Below are 23831 nucleotides of genomic sequence, written 5' to 3'. Positions count from 1 at the left end.
AACAAACAGGGATGGGTCATATCTTTGCTCCCCCGATTTTTACATAGAAATTCTAGTGTCACACTTGAAATTCAACTCTGCAATAAATCTGTTTCCAAGCCAGATAAAACAGCCGCAGCCAAGTAGAGGTTGCTATGTGATTCACTTTTCTAGACTTGACGATCTTTCAATTGGCCGCAGCATATCCCCTCACAGTCCTCAGGCTGTTTTTGCAGTAAAAGAAGGTCAGCAAGTCTGAAGGAAACCAGTTGTCTACCCAAGGCAAAACATTATATGGAGAGCCAGAATCCCTTTAGCTTGTAGGTGAAGCATGGGATCTCCAAATGTTGTTTTATGTAGTTGTAAGCTTTGCATATATCTATGTTAAGGCAGGCCCATGTACACGCATATTATAGCTTTCACCACCTAACCCACTTTTTCTAGTTGGCATACAATATAATTAGCATAGAGGTATCCAGAGGACACGCTGCTAGATGTCTAAATAATATGCTAATAAAGTGTCTCACACAGGAAGGGTTTGGACAGATACATTTCCCTCCAGACATATTTATGGTGGCTGTTTCTGCTATACTCTTTATTATGTGAATCCATATGTCTTAAATCAGTGATTCTGCTCTTTATTATACTGTATGCACAAACTGTATAAAATATATGATGTGGAACTAGTATAGAAATCTGCTACAATGTGAATGGCATTGCTGGGGATTTTGACCATGAATTTCACCTATTCATATTAGAATTTGGCACGCTGGCTGCTTATAGCGGCATGCAATAGGATCCATACTGTTTGTGAATGGGATTTGCTAAGCTACACTGCAAAAACTGCAAAACATTCTTACTAGAAGATAATATTAAAGGGGTACTCAGGTGAAAACCAATTTTTTTAAATCAACTGGTTTTAGAACAGATTTGTAAATTACTTTTTTATTTTTATTTGTGAATTACAGATTTGTAAATTAATAATAAAAAAAAAATCTTAATCCTTCCAGTACTTACCAGCTGCTGTATACTACAGAGGAAGCTGTGTAATTCTTCCCAGTCTGACCACAGTGCTCTCTGCTGACACCTCTGGCCATGTCAGGAACTGTCTGGAGCAGGAGAGGTTTGCTATGGTGATTTGCTGCTACTTTGGACAGTTCCTGACATGGACAGAGGTGTCAGCAGAGAGCACTGTGGTCAGACAGAAAAGAACAACACACCTTCCTCTGTAGTATACAGCAGCTGATAATTACTGGAGGGATTAAAATTTTTTATTAGAAGTAATTTATACAGCTGTTAAACTTTCTGGAGCCAGTTGATATGGAAAAAAAAAAGTTTTCCACTGGAATACCCCTTTACACTGCTTGCACAAAAAATCTGGCACAATTGTGGCATAAAACTAGGCCAGCTATTTAACGATAGAAAATTTTACGAGACAGTGGAAAGATGTACCATATTTTCAAGCAGCCTGATCCACTGTTAAAATAAATCTGTCACGTAGAACATGTGAAACCCTGCTGAAGTTTTTGGGCAGCTTCACATGTATAACCTTGTCATAACTTTAGTGGGACCTGTAGGGTGACTTCCATGCATATAAAAAAAGCTTTTTTAAGCCCTTAAAGGGGTACTCCACTGCTCAGCGTTTGGAACAAACTGTTCCGAATGCTGGAGCCGGTGCCGGCAGCTCGTGACATCATAGCCCCGCCCCCTCATGACGTCATGCCCCACCCCCTCAATGCAAGTCTATGGGCAGCGGATTACCCCTTTAATGCTGCATCGATTTTTCAATTTTTCTGGTTTCATTCATTGGGGTTGCATCTGCTGTCCCATGCAAGGGCTTGTTGTTTGCTGGATAAATTGTACTTTATACCACATAATCTACAGCAAAGCCCCCAAGCATTATTTGTGGGCAAAATGTAACAAAACGCCTACACTTAAGCAAATATGCAGTGACTTTTTTTTTGTTAAAATGACATTGTATCTTTATTCTGTAGGTCCATACAATTACAACCATACCAAACCTATATAGGTTTTGTTTTATTTTACTACCTTAAAAAAAATTAAGGACATTTATCATTGTGAAGCTTTTTTTTTTTTTTACTTTGGTTTTGCTTTTATGGGACCTATTTATCATAATGCAGGGGTGTGGGAATTTGATTAAAAAAACTACTTGTCCACGGGACTAAAACAGAGCAAAATCTACTTGTCCCTCATGACGATCCACTTGTCCTTGCCAATTTTCGCTTTTACACTCCTGTTTTTTCCTCCTCGCCCCATAATAGCCATAAATAACTACTATAATGATACCTTTTAATTTTTTTCATAACATATACTCCGAAACAAAAAATATTGGTGGACGGAAATTGAAATAGTAAAAGATAATTTAGCAAATCTGGTGGTTTTCTTTTCTACGCCATTTACCTTGTGGTCAGCTAACATGTTTTTTTTTTATACTTTAGGCCAGCCTGATTACAGCAATACCAGATTTGTATAGTTTCCATCATATTTTACAAATTAAAAAAAAATTCAGAACTTTAAAAAAAAAATGTATTGCCATTTTCTGACCCCTGTAGCTTTTTAAAAAACAAAAATATTTTTGCATATGAGGCTGTATGAGGGCTAATTTTTTGGGGCCATAATCAGTTTTTTGTATCGGTACCATTTTGGTATTGATCTGTCTTTTTAATCATTTTTAACTTTTTTCTTGGATATTATAAAAATTGCAATTCTGTGGTTTGGTATTTTTTTTTTTTTTTTTTACATTTACGTCATTTACCATACGGGATACATAATGTTATATTTTAATATTTCATACAATTACGCACGCAGCGATACCAAATGTTTATTTTTATTATGTTTACATGTTTTTATATAGGAAAAGGGGGTGATTTGAACATTTAATATGGAAGGGGTTAATTTGTCTCTTTTAAACTTTTAGGAGGAATCATTGGATTCCTTATACAGATCAATAGAACTCTATTGAACTCTATTGATCTGTGTGCTCTACGATCCATTGATAGAGCCTAGTCCAGCCAGGCTCTATCAATCACAGAGCTATGGACACCAGGGAAGCAGAGGTAAGCCCTCTGGCTTCCTTTTATAGTGGATCTCCCAAATTTTGATAAATTTATTACCATAAAATTCCCACAAAGAGTATTTACACAAAATTGTTTAACCTCCAGACCTCATGAATTGTCCCAAAAAAGGCTCTACCTCCAGTGATAAATGTCCCTCTAACTTTTTGTAAGAAAATTATTAGTTTGCTTATTATTGTCCTCTTCTGATACCTGTAACTCTATGTTCACACTGCGGAATTTCAATGGGTTTCCGTTGTCCCATTCACATACAGAATTTCCTCTGCAGCAATGCCGCATTCCACTAAATTTAAAGACCTGTCTTCAATTTCTGCGGAATCCCATTCAAGCGAATGGAGCTTTAAATTTCAGCAGAATTATGTGTTTTAAGAAAACTAGAAATTTCAAAAAAATTCAGCTCAAATTTAGCAAACCTGCAAGAAATTAGCCATAATCTTTGCAGAGGGGAATTTAATCGGAATAGCAGGATTTCAGTTGTCAACATAGTCGAACACTTGTATTTTTCTAATCACAAGGCTTTTTATACATTTTTTGGCATGTGAAGTAACCAAAAAACAGCAATTCTAGCCTTTGGTATTTAATTTTTTAATCTACACCATTTACCATGTGTTTCAATAATGTTATATTTTAATAGATCAGACATTTCCGGACACAGATACCACATATGTTTGTTTATTGTTGTTTACATTTTTACATTGAAAAATGGGAATAGGGGGAGATTTAAACTTTAATGGGGGGGGGGAGGGTTTATTTCCTTTTATTAACATTATTATTTTAATTATTTTTTATTTTTTTTGCTACCTGAAACAGATTGTGAACAATGTTCAGTGCTGTGCTATTGCATCGCACTGCAGGCTATTAGCTGCAGCCTCTTTCTGTGGATACTAGCTGGTGGCCACTCACTCTATATATTACATAGATCTGGAATATAGTGTTGAGTTGTTTAGTATTAGATTAATAGGACTACTTTATTCCAAAAATAGGAAGCTCCTGTCTACAGGTTGCGTTCGGTATTGCAGCTCACTGTAGAGCTTAGTTTAAAATACCAGACACAACCCATGGAAGAGTGTGGTCTAGGAAAAATTGCTAAGCCTGAAGCCTAAAGAGCCACTAAGCATTTCAGTGGGTTCATGCATACCTTTATGAAAATCTGTAAAAAAGTTTGTGTCTAATTAATCTAACCTGACTAATATTATTTTTTTCTTTTCTGCAGTAAATCCATACAGTCAAAAGTGGAGTGCATTTTGGTGAGTAAAAAAAAAAATCGTGAGCCTATTGCCATCCATTTATTATGAATATCATAAACTATAGTCCAATAATAATTACTGTTCCTGTTTAGTGGTTGACTCTGTCTATGCTTGAACATACATTTGTAAATGAACATAAAGCTGCAAAACTGCTTAAAAATACATACACCTTCCCGTCTCTATCCTAATGTATGAAGCTGCTGCAGGGGAATTTAGCCACCTATATTATCCTTTTGCCCTAAAGGTGGCCATATACCTTGAATAGCTGTCAGCTGAATGACAACTATTACTCCCGATCCCTGTACCATGGAATGTTTGGCTTGGCCAAACAATCGTGTTTTCAGTTGAGATATAGCTGAGAGAGACAATTGCTCGATCAGTAGGATAGAGCAGTTGTAATCCAACATGCCTGACCCTTTTTTCTCCCCAACAGATAGTTGGGAGGACCCCAAACATTAGATAGTAAGCAGATTTAGCAATTTTTCAATTAATGTGTATAGGCAACTTTATAGAGCCTACTTTAATGAATAGTAAGGGGATATAAGAGGCTGCCAAAGAATCATTACAGCATTTCCCTATTTACTTACTTAGGTGAAGACCTGTTAGACCCTATAGACAGATTGTTGGGTGATCCACCAAAAGTTTCTACATCCGAAAATAAGTGTAATATTTTTGGCAATTTAAAGAAGCTACCTGGGATTACAGAAACGTAGCTACTTTTTTTTTTAAAGAACAGCGCCACATCCAGTTTTGTGTGTGTTTTTATAACTTAAAGGGGTATTCCAGGCCAAAACTTTTTTTATATATCAACTTGCTCCGGAAAGTTAAACAGATTTGTAAATTACTTCTATTAAAAAAATCTTAATCCTTCCAATAGTTATTAGCTTCTGAAGTTGAGTTGCTGTTTTCTGTCTAACTGCTCTCTGATGACTCATGTCCCGGGAGCTGTGCAGTTCCTATGGGGATATTCTCCCATCATGCACAGCTCCCGGGACGTGACATCATCATTGAGCAGTTAGACAGAAATCTTCAGAAGCTAATAACTATTGGAAGGACTAAGATTTTTTAATAGAATTAATTTACAAATCTGTTTAACTTTCCGGAGCCAGTTGATATATATAAAAAAAAGGTTTTGCCTGGAATACCCCTTTAACCAAGTTCTCCACGAATTGACAATGAAATGAGCCTCAAAACATGTGTATAACACTGCTGTTACACTATTAGTGTCACATACAAATATATTCAAGTCGTTTTAAAGTGGTTTTAAGGCGAAGTTAAGAGTAGTCCACTATTGGAAAACTTATCCCCTATCCTGAGCATAGGGGATAAGTTTCAGATTGTGGGGGGTAGTGGTGCGTCAATCTCCCATATGGGGCCCCTGCGCTCTTGCCAGATGGCATGTGTTGACCACCGAATGAAGCGGCGGAGGACACTCCCCCCTCAATACAGCGCTATGGCAGAGCTGGAGATTGCCGAAAGCAGCACTCCAGCTTTCTCATAGAGTTGTATTGAGGGGGTGTGTTAGCTGCCGATTTGTGTGGTGGTCGACATTCCCCCTTTTCTGAGGACTGCCAGGGCCCTGTATGGGAGATCGCGGGGGTCCCAGCGGGCGAAACTCCGCAATCTGAAACTTATCCCCTATCCTCACTCAGGATAGGGGATAACTTTTCCAATCCTCGAGAACTCCTTTTATGTTGGAGTTACAGTGACATGCAGTAATCCATGGTAACATCTTGTTTAAAAACATACTGCACTAGTGGACTTTGTACACAAATTATTTTGTTATCTCTATTACTGACCATGGTGGCTCTGATGTTTGCATTGTTAATTTGAAGCACTGGGCTCCTGGGTTCAAATGTGCACAAAAGAAACATCTGTTTGGCATTTGTATGTTTGCATGTTTCCTGTTTCCTCCCAGGCTTTACAAATAATCTGAAAATGGCCATACACTTTAGATTTGCAGACACATCCATTAACATTTTGTCCATGAATGGTCAGTTCATGATCAATGACAGTGGAAGAAGAATGAACTATGAGCAGAATTTATCAAAGCTTTCTTTTGTAAGGCTAGTGGAAAGCGATTATTATTATTATTTTTTTTTTTTTGCTTTGCATTTGCTTTTGTGCACTTAATTTATCAAAATGTCGCACAGGATTGATAAATTTGGTGCATGAAATAAAAACTTTGAAAACTCACCTCAGAAAGAAAGTTCTTATCATAATGTGCATGTAGTTATATGTATTAAAATAAAAAATAAAAACATATAAATTGAGTATCCTTGTAACCGTATGGACTTTCAGAATAAAAATAAGGTGTCATTTTTAACGAAAAGTGCACTGCATAGAAACAGGAGGCCACAAAAGTTACAAATTGGTGCTTTTTTAAAAATTCCACCCCACAAATATTTTTTTATTTTCTTAGTGTATGATTTAATCATATTTACTATTTTTTGGTAAATTTTGTAAATTTCCCATAGGACAATTAATTCCACACAGTGTGCCTCCAGTTATTGCAATACTATAACTCCTAGCATTCCCGGACAGCGAAAGGCTGTCTGGTCATGCTGAGAGTTGTAGTTTAGTAACAGCTGCAGACACACTATTAAGAAATAATTGCCCTATGGGAACTTTTCAGTTTAGGGATCGTCCGATACCGATAATCTGTGACCTTTTAGGCCGATAGCCCGTAACTTATACCGATATTCCGTTATAAGTTATCGGCTATTTCGAATATCGGCCGATAATATCGGCCAAACTGATAATCGGTCGATCCCTAATTCAGATACTGATAAATGCTATAGGAGCCTATTGCTCAGCACTGATCAGTGTTATCGGTGCTCCATTACTAAAGCCTGCTAAGGCTGCAGCATTATTCGACCGCCGATAGGACAAGCTGGAGGCTGGTAGGGAACCTCCGCTCGTCCCCTCAGCAGATCGGGGCCTCGCGGGTTTTGCCGCAGGTGTCCCGATCAGCTCCACTGAGCTACCGGCATATGTTTTAGGCATTTTAGATGCCGTGATCAATGTTGATCACGACGTCTAAAGTGTTAATGCCGGACATCACACGAATCGGTGATGTCCAGCATCAGCCAGTATGAAGAGAGCTCATTCCTGAGCTCTTTTCATACACCTGCAATACGGTTGTGCCGTTTATTAACGGCGTCAGACCATAGGTGGGGTTAAGTCACCACCTTCTCCCAGTGCTGAGCTCTGTTGGAGGAGGAATACTTAGAATCGTGCTGGAGGGGCCAGCTCGCAGTGAGGGAAGAGGTGCAGAGGAAGCTAAGCCTTTAGACGCCGCCGGGACCAGAGTCAGGGTTGGCGGCTCCTGTGCTGCACGGCCCAGACTCTCCTGCGTGAGTCTGAATGCTTAGGTAAGAGCCATCAGAAAGCAAGGAAAAAGTTTGCTTTCGTGTGCAGTATTTTTATGGATGATGCGACTTTTTAGGCTATGATCAATTCAATACCACTGCAAAGTGACATCGGGCAAACTTCCCTACGTTTAGTGGTCAGCAAGATTTTTGCTTTTGCTCGGATTCTGTCAAAAAGTCGCAGGATAATTTACTTTGGCGCATTTGCGACAATTTATGCGACAGAGATAAGCAAAAAAAAAATACCTCTACCTTTTTTGATAAATGCCCCTCTATATTTCTAGGCATATTCTGGAAACACTTTGAGAACATTCTTTTCTAAAAGATTGTTTGTAAAAGAAAGGCCTTTTTCTGAATGAAAGATCTTTTATCCGACTATTGGTTAACATGTTTGAACAATTGCAATTTGTGTATTGGTGCCTTTTAGTTTTATGAAGAATTTAGATTTTAAGCCCCATTGAGGGACAATGACCAGTGTGAGTTAAGACCACAAAATATGTTGTTGCTATGGAAATAAAGTAGTTTGTATCCTAGTACATTTAAGTAAAATGTTGAAAAGCACTGTGACCTCAGGATTCGACTACACAGGGTTTGTTTTTAGTTTACCATGAAAGCAGATAAGTCTGCATAACGAGTCATAGGCCGGCATTTATCATTGTAGGTGTAAGTGAAGCATTTATCATTGTAGGTGTTAGTGAAGCATTTATCATTGTAGGTGTTAGTGAAGCATTCATCATTGTAGGTGTTAGTGAAGCATTTTTCTACACATTTTTTTGTGTGCTGGTAATGTGTAGGAACACCAAATTTATTAAATGGTCACAGAGCATTTGATAAATTTTGTGCAGGTCACATTTTCTGAAATTTCTCTCTTCACATACACCAAAAAGCTAAGCTAAGTCTGGTCTGGTGTAGTTTTAGGGACTTTTCAGTGGCTTTGTGCCTTTTTTGCGCCTTTTCACACAAAGGCACAGTTCATAAAACCCTTCCATATCATGTGTATTGCCAAAATCAGTGGATTGCAACTCAAAGTCAACAGAAATGTGTAAACCAAAAAGCACAAAAAAGGTACAAATAAACCCTGCTTGCGCCTTTTTTGCGCATTTTCTAGACACAAAAAACAGTCTAACGACAATGATAAATGTCGGCCATAGACACTAAACAATTGGACATTTTTTTTATTTTATATATTTATAAAATGCTTTATTTTTCATTTTAGTTGTATTAAAGGAAATCTGTCATCAGTGTCACCTGCACTAACTAACAGACAAGTAGTGCAGATGACACTGATGACTTACCATGTCCTGTTCCATGCATTCGTTCTCTGGGATCTTCAGCTCCGGGCCCGGCTTGCAGCATGGGCGTAGCTTAGTGGTGTCACTGCTGCGGTTCCCTGCTTAGTCCTGCTGCTAGAGAACAGCATCAGTGATGTCACCAAGCCGAGCTCGGAGCTGAAGATACCAGAGAAGATTACCGAAGAACGACTGCACGGAAAGGGACAAGGAGAGTACAGTTGTCATCAGTGTCACCTGCACTACCTGTCATTACTGACAGGTTAGTCCAGGTGATACTGATGACAGATTTTCTTTAAAGCTTTAAAATAAATGTGGTTGTGGCTAGATATGTGGCCTTTAACCCTTTTGCTACTAGCAGAGTTAAAAAAAATATTTTTTTGACAAACCTGATATTGAGCCTAAACTTCCATATATTTTCTAGATATAGGCACCTTGCAAAATGTAAAAACACCACCCTGATCTTTATGATCTTTATGAACACACCATAATGGTTTAAAATAAAACAGAGGTGCATACCTTTTGATAAATTTGGTGCATCTTGGACTGTTTTTAAAAGGTAACTGAGTTTTTAAAAAACATTAGTGTCTTAGTGACATGACGAAAGTATTGATCGGTCTGGGTCTGAACACTCATACTATGGCCGATAGATCACTACTGGAAAACGTGCTTCTCTCCCTGTTCTGTGTCTGATACCGAAATGGTCTTATAGACTTATATTATGAGACTGTTTTAATCTCTTGAGACAGAGAGGGTACAGAATTTGCTTAATGTGGACTTCTCCTGGCTAGTTTTAGTGATCAGTCATGATCTGAAATATCCCACCTCCAGCCATTGATCATGCTGTCTATAGCTAAGGGAAGTGAAATGTGAATTTGGTTTTCTCAGAACACCAAACCCTTTATTGCATAGGAGTACATTTATGCACAGTGCCATCCATCTATATCTCTGTGATCTCCTGTTGGCATAGCAGGCGTTTTATTTAACATGTTGACATGTTTAAAAGTCCACTTTTGCATCACCATGTTTTTCATTCACACCAATTGATCGTGCCATATGGATATTCAGTACTAGGAATAAGGAATATTAAGTGATAGATAGATTTTTAGTTGCAATGATTTGGTTTGAACAGGTGTAGTTAACATTGCAATAAGGCACAAAATAAATGTTCCACTATAGAAACTGTAATTGCCCAAACAATTAATTGAACAAGTTATACAAGGTTACAAATAAAGTTTCATCGATTATGAACCTGACAAAGAAGCCGGTCCAGGCCTTGAAACGCGTTGTTCTAGAAGTAATAATAATACACTTTACAGTATTGGGAGATCTTGAAGTGTTTTACCTTCTCACCATAGTCCATTTGCGCTGTTTGGAAATCCCTTGAAGTGGTGGAGGTTTCAGGTACTGAGACTTCCTTCTTAACTTTTACCATCCGTAACCATCCATAAATATAATAGAATAGAATAGCCACCTTCTCTCCCCACATAGCCACCTTCTCCCCCCACATGCCCCCTAGTAGTGCACTGTAAATCTAGCACAGTGATAGCATGCTCAGTCAAGTGCACTTTCTCCAGCACTATGTAGTGGTATAGCAGAGTATGTGCTGTGCTGGGAATGGCCCGAGAAGTAAGGGAAAAGAAGTCCAGATGTTAGTACTGCTGACAAACAACCCAGCTTTGGCACTGCACCCTGAAATGAAGAGAATGGAAAACAGGTGTGCATCATGGAGGGAATATTCAGCGTATCAGTGATAGCAGTGTGAACACTAAAATCAAATTGGCACCACTCTGAAGGGTTAATATGACAAATTCAAGCATGATTGTAAATTTTTATTATTATTTTTTTTTCATTATACCACTAAAACCTCAGCAAAACTTATTTGTATTTGGTTGTGTTGTATTGTTCATTTCATATCCCTTTTTTTTTAATTTGTTTTTCCACAGTCTATATTTCTAATTTCTCTAGCCCTGGCATTAACCATCATAATCTCAGTCTAGACAGTGATTAAGCTATCCTACATATATGCAGGATTATCTAGTTAGATTATAAACCTTCTTTTCTATAATTTCTTAGTGCCTGTAACTTGTAATGTGCTGAGCAGTCTAATTGAAGATTCTCAGCAGATGAAATCCAATTGGATAAAGTGCATTCTGAAATCGCTTTCTATGCAGTATATGTTTTAAACAAGAGCAGTCTGTATGGTTTTGTTTACACAGTAGTTATCAATGGAGATAATGGTGCAATTGAGAACTGAGCCATTGTGTAGAAAAACAATAAAAATCTGTTTTTACTCATATTTATTTTATTTTATTTGCATCATTTTTTTCTTTTAAACTAAAAGCTAAAAGACACTGTTTTCCAAACAGTGTGTCTCCAGTTGTTGCAAAATTGCAACTCACAGAATATTGGTAGTTGCAATTTTGCAACAGCTGCAGGCACACAAAACACTGCTATAGTGAATATACCTATTACTGCATGAGAGTTCCTGTATATAAAATCAGAACATGTCCTTTTATCCTTAAAATAAATAATAATAATAATAATAAAATAATTTTTTTTGCAGTTATTGGGAAATGACACAATTCCTTCCTAAAACATGCTGAGATTTCACAAAACATTAAATAAGGGTTGTGCCGCTTGGACTTAGCCCATCTGATCCTTTGTTTCCTCAGAGATAAAAGGAGTCAGTAGTTTCTGGCTTTTACTAATCTCCCCCTACCTATTGATATACCATGAATGTTGATGTGGAATTACTTAGGGTGTCTTCACACTGTGTTAGACAATGTCTACAAGGCTCCTTTAAAGATAAGTGACCAAGATCAACTCTCATTTACCCAGACAGAGGCAGAAGTGTGTCATTTTGGACTCTGTTAGGGATGTAAGCGTTGTTGTCTGCTGGATGGAATAGCAGAATAAAGAATGCAACTGGCAAATTGCATGTGGCATTTTTCATAGGTGTAGGTCAAGGTCCTTCCCCTCTCTCCCCAGCCTATATGTCCAGTGGATACTGCTGATGTAGTGTGAAATTAGCCAGACTGTTTCTGTTTTTCAGCTATATTTGGGTTAAATTAATCTAATGAAGGGGTTTTATGATGACAGTAAAGTGTTGTTTCATACAAACATTCCAGAGTCCATATCCCCTAGTAGGGCATACAGTGGGGATCAAAAGTTTTTGCACCCCAGGTAAAAATTTGTATTAATGTGCATAAAGAAGCCAAGGAAAGATGGAAAAATCTCCAAAAGGCATCAAATTACAGATTAGACATTCTTATGTCAACAAAAGTTAGATTTTATTTCCATCATTTACACTTTCAAAATAACAGAAAACAAAAAAATGGCGTCTGCAAAAGTTTGTATTAGTTAATATCTTGTACTGCCCCCTTTGGCAAGTAGTACAGCTTGTAAATGCTTTTTGTAGCCAGCCAAGAGTCTTTCAATTCTTGTTTAAGGTATCTTTGCCCATTCTTCCTTACAAAAGTATTCCAGTTCTTTGAGATATCTGGGCTGTCTGTCACGCACTGCTCTTTTAAGGTCTATCCATAGATTTTCAATTATTTTGAGGTCAGGAGATTGTGAAGGCTATGGCAAAACTTTCAGTTTATGCCTCTTGATGTAATCCCCCATGGATTTCGAGGTGTGTTTAGGATCATTATCCATTTGTAGAAGCCATCCTCTCTTTAACTTGAGCTTTTTCACAGATGGCATCAAGTTAGCATCCAAAATTTGCTGAAATTTTATTGAATCAATTTTTCCTCCTGAGATTTTCCCTGTGCCACTGGCTGCAATACAACCTCCAAGCATGATTGATCCACCCCCATGCTTAACAGTTGGATAGAGGTTCTTTTCATTAAATTCTGTTCCCCTTCTTCTCCAAACGTACCTTTGCTCATTCCGGCCAAAAAGTTCAATTTTAACCTCATCGGTCCACAGAACTGGTTTCCAAAATGCATTAGGCTTGTCTATATGTTCATTTGCAAAGTTCAAACGCTGATTTTTGTGGTGACGACATAGAAGAGGTTTTCTTCTAATGACTCTTCCTTGAAGACCATATTTGTACAAGTATCTCTTTTATAGTGGAATAGTGTACCACTACTCCAGTGTCTGCCAGATCTTTCTAGAGGGATTGTGCAGTCAAACGTGGGTTTTGAGTTGTTTTACTCACAATCCTGCGAGCTGTTCTGTCTGATATTTTTCTTGGTCTTCTAGATCTTGCTTTAACTTCCACTGTTCCTGATGACTCCCATTTCTTAATTACATTCCCAACAGAGGATATTGACATCTGAAAACGTTTTGCTATCTTCTTATAGCCTTCTCCAGATTTGTGAACGTCAACTATTTTCAGTTTCAGATTTCTAGACAACTGCTTAGAAGAACCCATGGTGCTGATTGTTGGGGCAAGGTCAGATGAGTCTGGGCATTTAAAACCTTTGAGATTGACATCACCTGGTCTTCCCAGATGATTATTGAGAACAATCCATGACACTGGCAGGTCTCAGCTTTGCAAAGGGGGCAGTGCATGCTATAAATTCTGCAGGGTGCCCAAACTTTTGCAGACGCCATTTTTTTTTCTGTTATTTTGAATGTGTAAATGATGGAAATAAAATCTAACTTTTGTTGACATATTATAAGAATGTCTAATCTGTAATGTGATGCCTTTTGGAGATTTTTCCATCTTTCCTTGGCTTCTTTATGCACATTAATGCAAATTTTTATCTGGTGTGCCCAAACTTTTGATCCCCACTGTATAGACCACATAAGAGGGTGGAGGTTCTCCTATTTAGAACCCTCTCTTTGAGCCAGAGTAGGCACTTGTGCAGAATATTCCGCACGCACATTCCGCTGCAGCAAAGTCCCATTTAATTTATTGGGATTCTGCTGCACTGTTCACACAACAGAATTCTGATTCCGGCATCCGAAGAAAGAATAGACAAGTCTATTCTTTCTGCAAAGGCCTCAAGTAAATGCTTTGCGGTCTATGAGACGGCACATTTCCGAGCGGTCCTAGTGCCCGCCAGGTTGGGCAAATGTGTGGAATTTCCACACATTTTCCGAACATGTAAATATTGCTTAGGAGATGCTCCTGTTTTGGTGGACTGTCTATGAAGCAAAAAGCAGCTAAATGATGTGTGATTGCATGGCTGAAAATAAAATACTACAGCACCCAAGACACCTCTATCACAAGTGCCCAGGAAGTAGAAGAGTGCGTCCCCATCCCCTCCTTTCAGTTCTAGCGGTCTTTTGATTGGATGTTACAGCTGTCACTCAGATGGAAGGGAGGGTCTGGACAAAGCTTTGGTCACTTGGCATGAAGGATCCTCTTTATACCACTTGTGATGCTTTGGACATTTAGTCATGCAACATGACCTTAAGGTATATTTAAACTAATGTCCCCACCCTTGTCAGCAGTTTGAAGGGCTCAGATTCCTTGTAAAAGTGGTATTCTGGTTGGTTTGTTTTTTTGTTTTTCAAATTAACTGGTGACAGTGAGTTATCCAGATTTGTGATTTACTTCTATTCAAAAATCTCAAGTCTTCCAGTACCTCAGCAGCAGTATACCATAGAGGGGGTTTTGAACTTTTTCCAGTCAGACTCAGACATAGGTGGAAGCAAAGAGTAGTATGTCAGGAACTGTCCATGGAGGTGGCAGCAGGCGGACAAAGGGAACAATATTTTAGACCACCATGTTTTTATGCACATGAAATTGTGCAGCTGTGGGTTGTATGACACATCCACAAGAGAAAGCAGAAACTATATTTTATTGTTTCTGCATTTGTGTTTGCTGTGTGTACAGCACTCATTGGTTTTAGGAAACCTAACCCAGTACACCCCTGACTGGGGCAGTTGTCACTTGTCTGGGCATTTTTCCCCTTTAGGGCAGGGTCACATCTGCAGCGTATCTCATGTTGCAGATGCGCCAACAGCAGTCATAGAGGGACTCCAGAGTGTGCTCCCAGCTAAGGCCTGGTAGCTCTGTGTGTCCACTCGTATCGGCAGATTTCTACAGTGGGAAATCCACCTCTACGAGCGGACACACAGCTACCTGGCTGCATACAGAAGTCAGCTTTTCAGTCCCTCTGTGACTGCCGCCAGCGTGAAATATGCTGCACATGCGCCCCATGTGACTCTGCCCTTAGGGTGTATTCACACGTGCAGTATTATATATAGATAGATAGATTTATTTATATATATATATTTGATGCACAGGATTTCAAGCTGCAGATTTAAAGCAATGTTTAGTCATTTTGTTTACACAACTTGTCTCAGGTTGTGTGTAGTATTACTACTTGGCTCCTTTCACTTCAGTAAAAGATGCAATTATACACACAACCTGAGGACTGCTGTGATTGTTTTTGAAGAAATCGGCCGTTAAGTGAGGCAGTGATGCAATACAAGGCATAGCCCATTGAAAAGCACAGTATTTTTTTGGGGGGGGGGGAGAAAAGTAGACCCTTGGGATCTTCTCCTCTGTGCATAATAACTAATTTGTAATTGTTAAGACGTACACTGCCGAAAAAAAATGATTAACCCCTTAATAACGCAGCCCATTTTTACCTTAAGGAGGCAGCCATTTTTTGCAAATCTGACCTGTGTAACTTTAGGCATTAATAACTCTGGGATGCTTTAACTTATGAATTTGATTCCGAGATTTTTCAAATTTTCACGAAAAATTAAAAAATCTGAATTTTTCAGGGGCCAGTTCAGTTTGAAGTGGATTTGAGGGGCCTTTCTGAGAGAAATCCCCCATAAATGACCCCATTATAGAAACTGCACCCCTAAAAGTACTCAAAATTACTTTTAGAAAGTTTAATCATTTAGGTGTTTCACAGTAATAGCAGCAAAGTAGAGGAGAAAACTCAATCTCCATTATTTACTCTAACCTGTGGATGTAAACTGCTTTGTGGGTGCACTAGAGGGCTCAGAAGGGAAGGAGCAACAATGGGCTTTTGGAGAGTTAATTTTTCCGAAATGTTTTCTGCGGGGCATGTCGCATTTAGGAAGCCCCCAGAGTGCCAGAACAGCAAAAAAAAAACTCCCCACATGGCATACTATTTTGGAAACCACACACCCTAAGGAACGTAACTAGGGGTACAGTGAGCCTTAACAGGTGCTTTTCGTTAAAGTGGGACGTGAAAATAATAAATTTTTTCACTAAAATGCTGGTGTTACCCCATATTTTCATTTTTACAATGGGGGGAAAATGCCCCCCAAAATTTATAACCCATTTTTTCTCAGTATATAAATACCCCATATGTGGACAGAAAGTGCCCTTCAAGCACACTACAATGCTCAGAAGAGGAGGAACAAAATTTTGGCTTTTGGAGATAAAAAATTTTTGAAACTGTATTTGGGGGGCATGTCTCATTAGGAAGCCCCCATGGTGCCAGAACAGCAAAAAAAAAACAAATGGCACACTATTTTGGAAACTGAACCCCCTCAAGGACCGTATCAAGGGGTACAGTGAGCCTTAACACCCCACACATGTTTCACAAATTTTCGTTAAAGCTGGACGAATGACATTTTTGATTTATTTTTTTTTCACTAAAATGCTGGTGTTACCCCAAACTTTTTATTTTTACAAGGGGTAATTGGAGAAAAAGCTCCCCAAAATATGGAACCCCAATTCTTCTGAGCATGGAAATACCCCATATGTGGATGTAAAGTGCTCAGCGAGCGCTCTACAGGGCTCAAAAAGGAGGAGCAAAATTTGGATTTTGGGAGAGAATTTTCCTAAAATGGTTTTTGGGGGGCATGTCAAATTTAGGAAGCCCCCATGGTGCCAGAACAGCAAAAAAGAAAAAAACATATGGCACACTATTTGGGAAACTACACCACTCAATGGGGGACATTATTTGTGTATGGTAGAAGCATTTTACCCCTTTTCCCGAATTCTAAATTATGCGCAGAAGCACTACATTTATCAATCAAGCGCAATGAGCTTCATAAATTGCGGGTAAATATAGTAATCTCCTAAATCCACTCTTTGGAAAATAGAATCAATGATTTAGAGCATCTTGCTACGTTAAATCCAAGATGGCTTATATTTGCGGAAAAAAAAAACAGCTCGTGCGGCAAAATTTTTGGTGTAAAAGGAAAAGTACACAGTTAATAAATCCATGCGTACTATAGAGGTCACTCCAAGGTACCCCGATTAGGCCACATCTGGAGGACATGCTCTACCAAAACGTGCGCAAAAAAAGGGCTTGCGCAAAATTTTGCGCGAAAAAATACACACAAAACAGGGGTAAAATCTTTGATACATGTCCCCCAATGAACTTAACAAGGGGTGCAGTGAGCCTTTACACCCCACACGTTTCACAAATATTCCTTAAAGTTGAATGTGAAAATATTTGATTTTTTTTTCACTAAAATGCTGGTGTTACCCCAATTTTTTTATTTTCACAAGGGTTAATAGGAGAAAAAGCTCCCCAAAATTTGGAACCCCTATTCTTCCGAGTATGGAAATACCTTATATGTGGACGTAAAAGGCTCTGCGGGCGCACTACAGGGCTCAGAACAGAAGGAGTGCAATTGGGCTTTTGGAGAGAGAATTTGGCTGGTACTGAAGTTGGGGCCATGTGCGTTTACAAGGCCCCCTAGGTGCAAGAACAGTGGACCCCTCCATGTGACCCCATTTTAGAAACTACACCCCTCACAGAATGTAATAAGGGGTGCTGTTAGCATTTACACCCCAATGGTGTTTGACAGGCTTTTGGAACAGTGGACTGTTCAAATGAAAAATTACATTTTTTGTTTCTCGGACCACTCTTTCAAAAATCTGTCAGACACCTGTAGAGTGTAAATGCTTACTGCACCCCTTATAACATTCCGTGAGGGGTGTAGTTTCCAAAATGGGGTCACGTGGATGTTTTTTTTTGTGTGTGTGTTTATGTCAGCACCGCTGTAATGATCAGCTCTGCAGGCGGACAGCAGGACTCATGGACATTCGAGGCCTAAACTGGTGATGTGCACAGGGAAGCTGTGCAAATCGCCAGTTAAGGCCTCAAATGTCCATGATGCATGCTCACTCCTGAGCCCTGTGGTCCGCCTGCATAGCATTTTGCGTCCACATATGGGGTATTTCCGTACTTTTTTGGGGGGTCTTTTAATTTTCACAAGAGGTAAATGAAAAAGTATGGGGCTACACCAGCATGTTGGTGTAGAATTATTATTATTTTTTTTACATTAACATGCTGGTGTAGTCCCCAACTTTTCCTTTACATAAGGAGTAAAAGGAGAAAAAAAATAATAAATTTGTGTGGCCCTAAACTGTTGCCTTGAAATACGACAGGGCTCCACAGTGAAAGAGCGCCATGTGCATTTGAGGCCTAAATGACCATGTTTTCCAAACAAGGTGCCTCCAGCTGTTACAAAACCACAACTCCCAGCATGCCCAGATAGTGAATGGCCTCTCTGTGCATGCTGGGAGTTATTTGGCACCAGCTGGTGGCTCTGTTTAGGAAGCAGTGGCGTTCAAGATGTTTTTCATTTTATGGAGGGGGGGGGGTGTTAAGGGTGTGTGTATATGTAGTGTTCTACTTTTTACTTTGTTTTAGTGTAGTGCAGTGTTTATTGGTGCTTTTACAGTACGTACACACACGTTCAGGTTTACATCGTTTCCCGCTACAAGTTTGAGCCACGGCAGATTTTCCGCAACTCAAACTTGGAGCAGGAAACTTACTGTAAACCCACTGGGCATGGTGAGAGTTGTAGTAATGCAACAGCTGGAGGCACCTTTTTTGATAGAAATGAAGTGCCTCTAGGGGTTGCATAACCATAACTCCCAGCATGCACAGTTAATCAAAGGGTATGCTTGGAATTTTAGTTATGTGCCTTCAGCTTTTCCATAACTAGCATGCCCAGCATGCCTTTTGACTGTCCATGCATGCTGGGAGTTGTAGTTATTCAACCACTAGAGGCACTTATTATTATCAAAATGTGTGCCTCCAGCTATTGCATAACTAGAACTCCCAGCATGCACGGAAAGTCAAAAGGCATGCTGGGCGTTGTAGTTATCAAATAGCTGGAGGCACATAACTACAACTCCAAGCATGCCCTTTGGTTGTCTGTGCATGCTGAGATTTGTAGTTATGCAACAGCTGGGGGTGCACTTCTTGCTTGGAAAAAAAAAGGGTCTCCAACTGTTGCATAACTACAACTCCCAGCATGCACAGACAGCCAAATGGCATGCTGGGAGTTTTAGTTATGCAACAGCTGGAGGCACACAACTACAACTCCCAGCATGCCCTTTGTCTGTTCATCCATGCTGGTAGTTGTAGTTTTGCAAAGTATGGATGGCAACAGTTCAGAGACCACTGCACAGTGATCTCCAAACTGTGGCCCTCCAGATGTCCAGTCCTGACCGACCAATCCCCGGGGATTGGTACCCCTGCCACCTCACTCCTATCGTTCAGGATGATTGGTGCTGTCTCGGGCAGCACCAATCGTCCAGATTTTCCGGGCCATCAGGTCACTAAAGATCCGATTGGGCTGGAAACGCTGTGATTCGCCGGTCTGAATTGACCAGCGAATCACGGCTATCGCCGAAAAGGGGCGTCTCAGGACCCCCGGGGTGATATGCCGGGTTTGTACGGTGCTGTGCGCTTAGTGTGACTTAGCAGCGCCGTACATTTATGGCGCTCGTCCATAAGGGTTTAAAAAAATAAATAAAAAGAACTGGTAAATTTAGAGGCACCCTGAGTCTGTTGCACATGATCTATGACTTCATTCAGTGCAACTTTGCAGAACGTAAACAAATTAAGAGTCAGTGGGCCTCATTTACGAAGAGTGTCGGGTTTTTACTAGTGGGAAAAGTTGTTTCAGACTTGCAGGATTCCTCTCTATTTACTATTGGGAAAAGTCGGGAACATTTTCTGACCAGCTTTTTCTAGGTTTATATTTCCAGCCATTTACCCTCAGTATTTTCTGTGAACTCAATAGTAAATCGGTCGGGTTGTGAAACCACGCCCCTTTTTGAGCCGACCACGCCCCCTTTGTGACCGACCATGTCCCTTTTTTGGCTTTTCACAGTGCAATGTTGGGCTTGTTGGATTTTCCAGGGGCACACTGGCGCAGACATGTCTCAGACACTCTGCGCCAAAATAACCAGACAAAAACTGGTCGGTTTCAGCTTAGTAAATGAGGCCCAGTATCTTGTTTTCTACAAATATGAAGTCATTATAAATATGCAGTTCATGAAAATAAAGTCTGCGTAGGACTTGATGCTTTGTTATGCTAGAGTAACCCATTCATTTGATTTGGACAACATTTTATGTCCTCCTGCCAAATACATAAACAGTCAGCAGTATAATAAATCTGTTAGCAGATAGTTTGCAGTGGCTGAAAACACATTAGTAAAGAAAAAATATTGCAATTGTTAGAACTAATTAGAAATATGACAAAACTAGTGACACCTGAGTTGTCTTCTAACTGATTTTTCACATCTAACAAAGTTCTCATTGTAGAAATATTTGTACATTAAATTTTTCTTTGGGGGTCTTTACAAGGGTTGTCCAGGAATTATATATTTATATGGCTGTGTGAAAAAAATAGCTGCCACTCTGACGTTCCTGAACCCCACTCATCTTCGTTTTTCCTGGTTTCTGTAATACATCAGCCCCATAGTTGTGACCTATCTTGGCCAGGGATTGGCTGAGTGGGACAGTATATGTGGAGTTGACATGTCCCAGCATCAACCAGGAAGATGTAAAGATGATTGAGAGGGTTGGCGTGATAACTGTGGGGGATCAGGAGGAGTGAGTATAACATATTCTTTATTTTTACAGTGCTCTGAATTGCTCTATTCTGATCCCAAAACTTTTCTTCTATACTATTATTTATTTTATTTTATGAACGCTGAGTAGATGATTAGTGTGACCACTCATTTTTGTAACATTATCTTTAGTTTTCCTCTGTACCATTTTTCCACAGATCTGACTTTTTTAAATAATTTTTTATTTGTTTTTCTGTTTCAACATCTGAACTGTGCAAAAACAGAAAAAAAAAGTTGACCACTTTACTAAGGAAGGCCTTAAGGGGTATAAATTTTACTTTTTCTTGTGTTTTTAGGCTGAAATGTCTTTCCGGGTACAGTTATGCTTACTTTCCATGTACCTGTGTTATTGCAATGTTTTTGTATTTTGTGAAAAATAGACTATTTAAAAATATATATGTATTACTCAGTGTACACAAGCAATACCTAATTGAGAATTCGATCTGTATAGGTTTTCAACGCAGTCACCTGGTGTAGCACTTTGAACACCATGGGGGGAATTTATCAATGGTTTTTGTTTAGGTTTTGCCAATCCCTTTTGGTAATCCCTTATTTGCACAAAAATTTACAGCATTTCCTGGGTTTGGCACTAAGATTGGGTATTGTAAAAAAAAAATAGCTACTTTTAATAACCAAAGTATGGCATGGCTGCCAGGACTTTAGTGCACTACGCCCATACATGTTCAGTTAGTCACATATGCTGCACTCGTTTCATAGACAGTAAGTGATGGCTTCCATTATCAGCCGGTCAATAATGAACATCAGCGATCACATAGGGCCTGTAAGCCTTTCAAGAGGTTCCATGACAGGAGCAGCGCCTGTCATCTCTCCAGTCGGTAACCCCACATTGTGACTAGGTACTGATGGGTTTCCGTGACAGCAGAAGACGTCAGGTAGACTCATCTTGTCTCTTTGTGCCCCTACTGTCTTGTTTTTTTCCCCATGTTTGTAAGTTTGCGTTATGTTATAAAGATGCAAGAAGAAACATGCATTTTAGTGGTTGTTGCACATTCATGCTTTACACATTATCAGCAACTTGAATTGACATGCTGTTGATTTCAAATCCATGACATAGGTCAAGTTCTGCATATACTGCATGTCTATACGCCAAGTGGGGCATACCCTTCCTTTTCTGACAATAGTTGACATCATGGAATACTAAGCCTTGCCCTTTCAGCTACATCCACTGCTTCCTGGCGAAACATGAGGAAAACAGATTTGCTTCTTTGTCAGATTTGTGCACTTTGTATCACAAACTTCCAGGTGCCCCTGTAGTGGTTTCTGTCTGATTTTACCTGTTTCTTAGTTTGAGGTTTAGTTTAAAAGTATAAAAAGAACTACCTTTTGTATAAGTGTACAGAATATGTTTTAATGTTTTGAACTGTTGCTCTTCACGTTTTTATTTGTGTAGCAAGAAGTTGAGAAGTTTACAGATCTTGAGAAACTCTACCTCTACCTCCAACTGCCTTCTGGTCCTAGCAATGTGGAGAAAAGGTATACGTCCATTTAACTATGTATACATATCTAAAATATTTTGTCACAAAGTGTTAACTTAGGCAGTTGATAATGGTCCTCAACTTTAACAACTTCTTATAATCTAATTTCTTTGTACTCTGGGTCTAAAATATTCAGTTTATTTAATGGTGGCAACCACTAATATTAGCTAAGATTATGAAATTACGACTTTGCACCCAGCTCTCTCTGGATCCTGATTATCAGATATTTCAGTCAACCTGGAAGTGATAGCGGTAATTTAGACATTCAAATGCAGCTCATAAAACAACCATACTGTATGAAACCAGCTTTAGGGTTCGTTCACAGAAGGTATTCGATGGATTTTCAACAGCAGAAATATTGCTGTTGAAAATCTGCAATGGAGAACTTGCCCCGAGTCATACTCGCAGAGGGAAACATGTTGCGATCTTGCCATAAAATCCACCTATGTGAATGAGCCCTTACATAAAATAACTTTCTGCTTATGGAAACCTGGCCACATACAAGATTTGAAGTGGCTAATGGATGGTTGTCCAAATGTAATTTTAGTTATTTCTCCCACAGGCACACAAAAAAACCTTATCAGATAATTATTGTTTTATAATGCTCAAACCATTCAGCATACCTGCCAAATGCTTATTCCTTTATTTTTTTTTCTCTACTAGAATCATACTTCTTTTGAATTTAATTCTCCTCTTCTTTTCTTTGTGAACAAAAACATACTACGTAACATGGACACACTGCTTTTCATGTTAATTAATTCTCCTGTCCTATTCCTCCCAAGAATTTGAGACACTTTTTCTATGCAGGAAGTAATATGGTGCCAGGTCACTTTGTAACCAGCCATGACAGGTGCTGAAGATAGTAACTAGAATGGTCTATTGAATGCAATAATTCAGAAATATGGCCTAAGAATAGTGGTTGTGTTAGCTCAGCAATAGCAAAATAATTTTCATATTTATTAAATGATTTGGCACCTGCCGTAAATGTAGATGGCACATGCAAGCACTGAAAGAACATAAAGATGTGAATGTGTTATCTACAGGCTCCTGCTTATACTTGGCAAATGGCAGACTAAATAATTCTTTATCAGAAAACCTAAAGGACTGGTAATGAATAATAACCCATACGTGGATTTGACTGGTGCACAACTTGGCTTTCAAAAACACTGTGACATGTTTTATATTTCCTCCTGGCCATTCAGCGCAGAGTTAACAATAGTCTGTAATAGTGTCTTTAAATTAAATAAATACAAAAGACACTGGGATTTATCATTTGTAAAGCAGCAGGAGCTTGTTCAGGCTAATAAAATTGTAATGGTCAGTATTTTACATAGTTATGTCGTTTTTTTTTTTTTTGTTTTTTTTTTTACATAGTTAAATAGTTTTATCCTATTAGTATTCATAGTTTTAAACAATTATACTTATAATCTGTAAGATAAATTTTAAATTTTTTGCTTGAAGTCTGTATATTGAAAAATGTAAACTGTGCTTTCCAATTCAGTTGGGGGGAAAAAAAGGTTTTTAATGTACACATCAGGAGAATTTTCCTATGCAAACATTAGACATTCACAAAAAATTGCG

General features: G+C 38.9%; 1 protein-coding gene across 1 annotated transcript in view; it reads left to right on the top strand.

The window, feature by feature from the left end:
• Positions 1-23831, top strand: part of RFX7 (regulatory factor X7) — a 111634-nt gene that overhangs the window by 65689 nt on the left and 22114 nt on the right. Inside the window, exons 2-3 of the mRNA XM_056572382.1 lie at positions 4288-4321; positions 22166-22248. Of these exons, the coding sequence (XP_056428357.1) occupies positions 4288-4321; positions 22166-22248 (117 nt within the window). The remainder of the gene's footprint in view (positions 1-4287; positions 4322-22165; positions 22249-23831) is intronic.

Source organism: Hyla sarda, chromosome 4, assembly GCF_029499605.1.
Source record: "Hyla sarda isolate aHylSar1 chromosome 4, aHylSar1.hap1, whole genome shotgun sequence".
NCBI lineage: Eukaryota > Metazoa > Chordata > Amphibia > Anura > Hylidae > Hyla > Hyla sarda.
The sequence above is the reverse complement of the archived record's forward strand: the minus strand, read 5'-3'. Positions and strand labels throughout refer to the sequence as shown.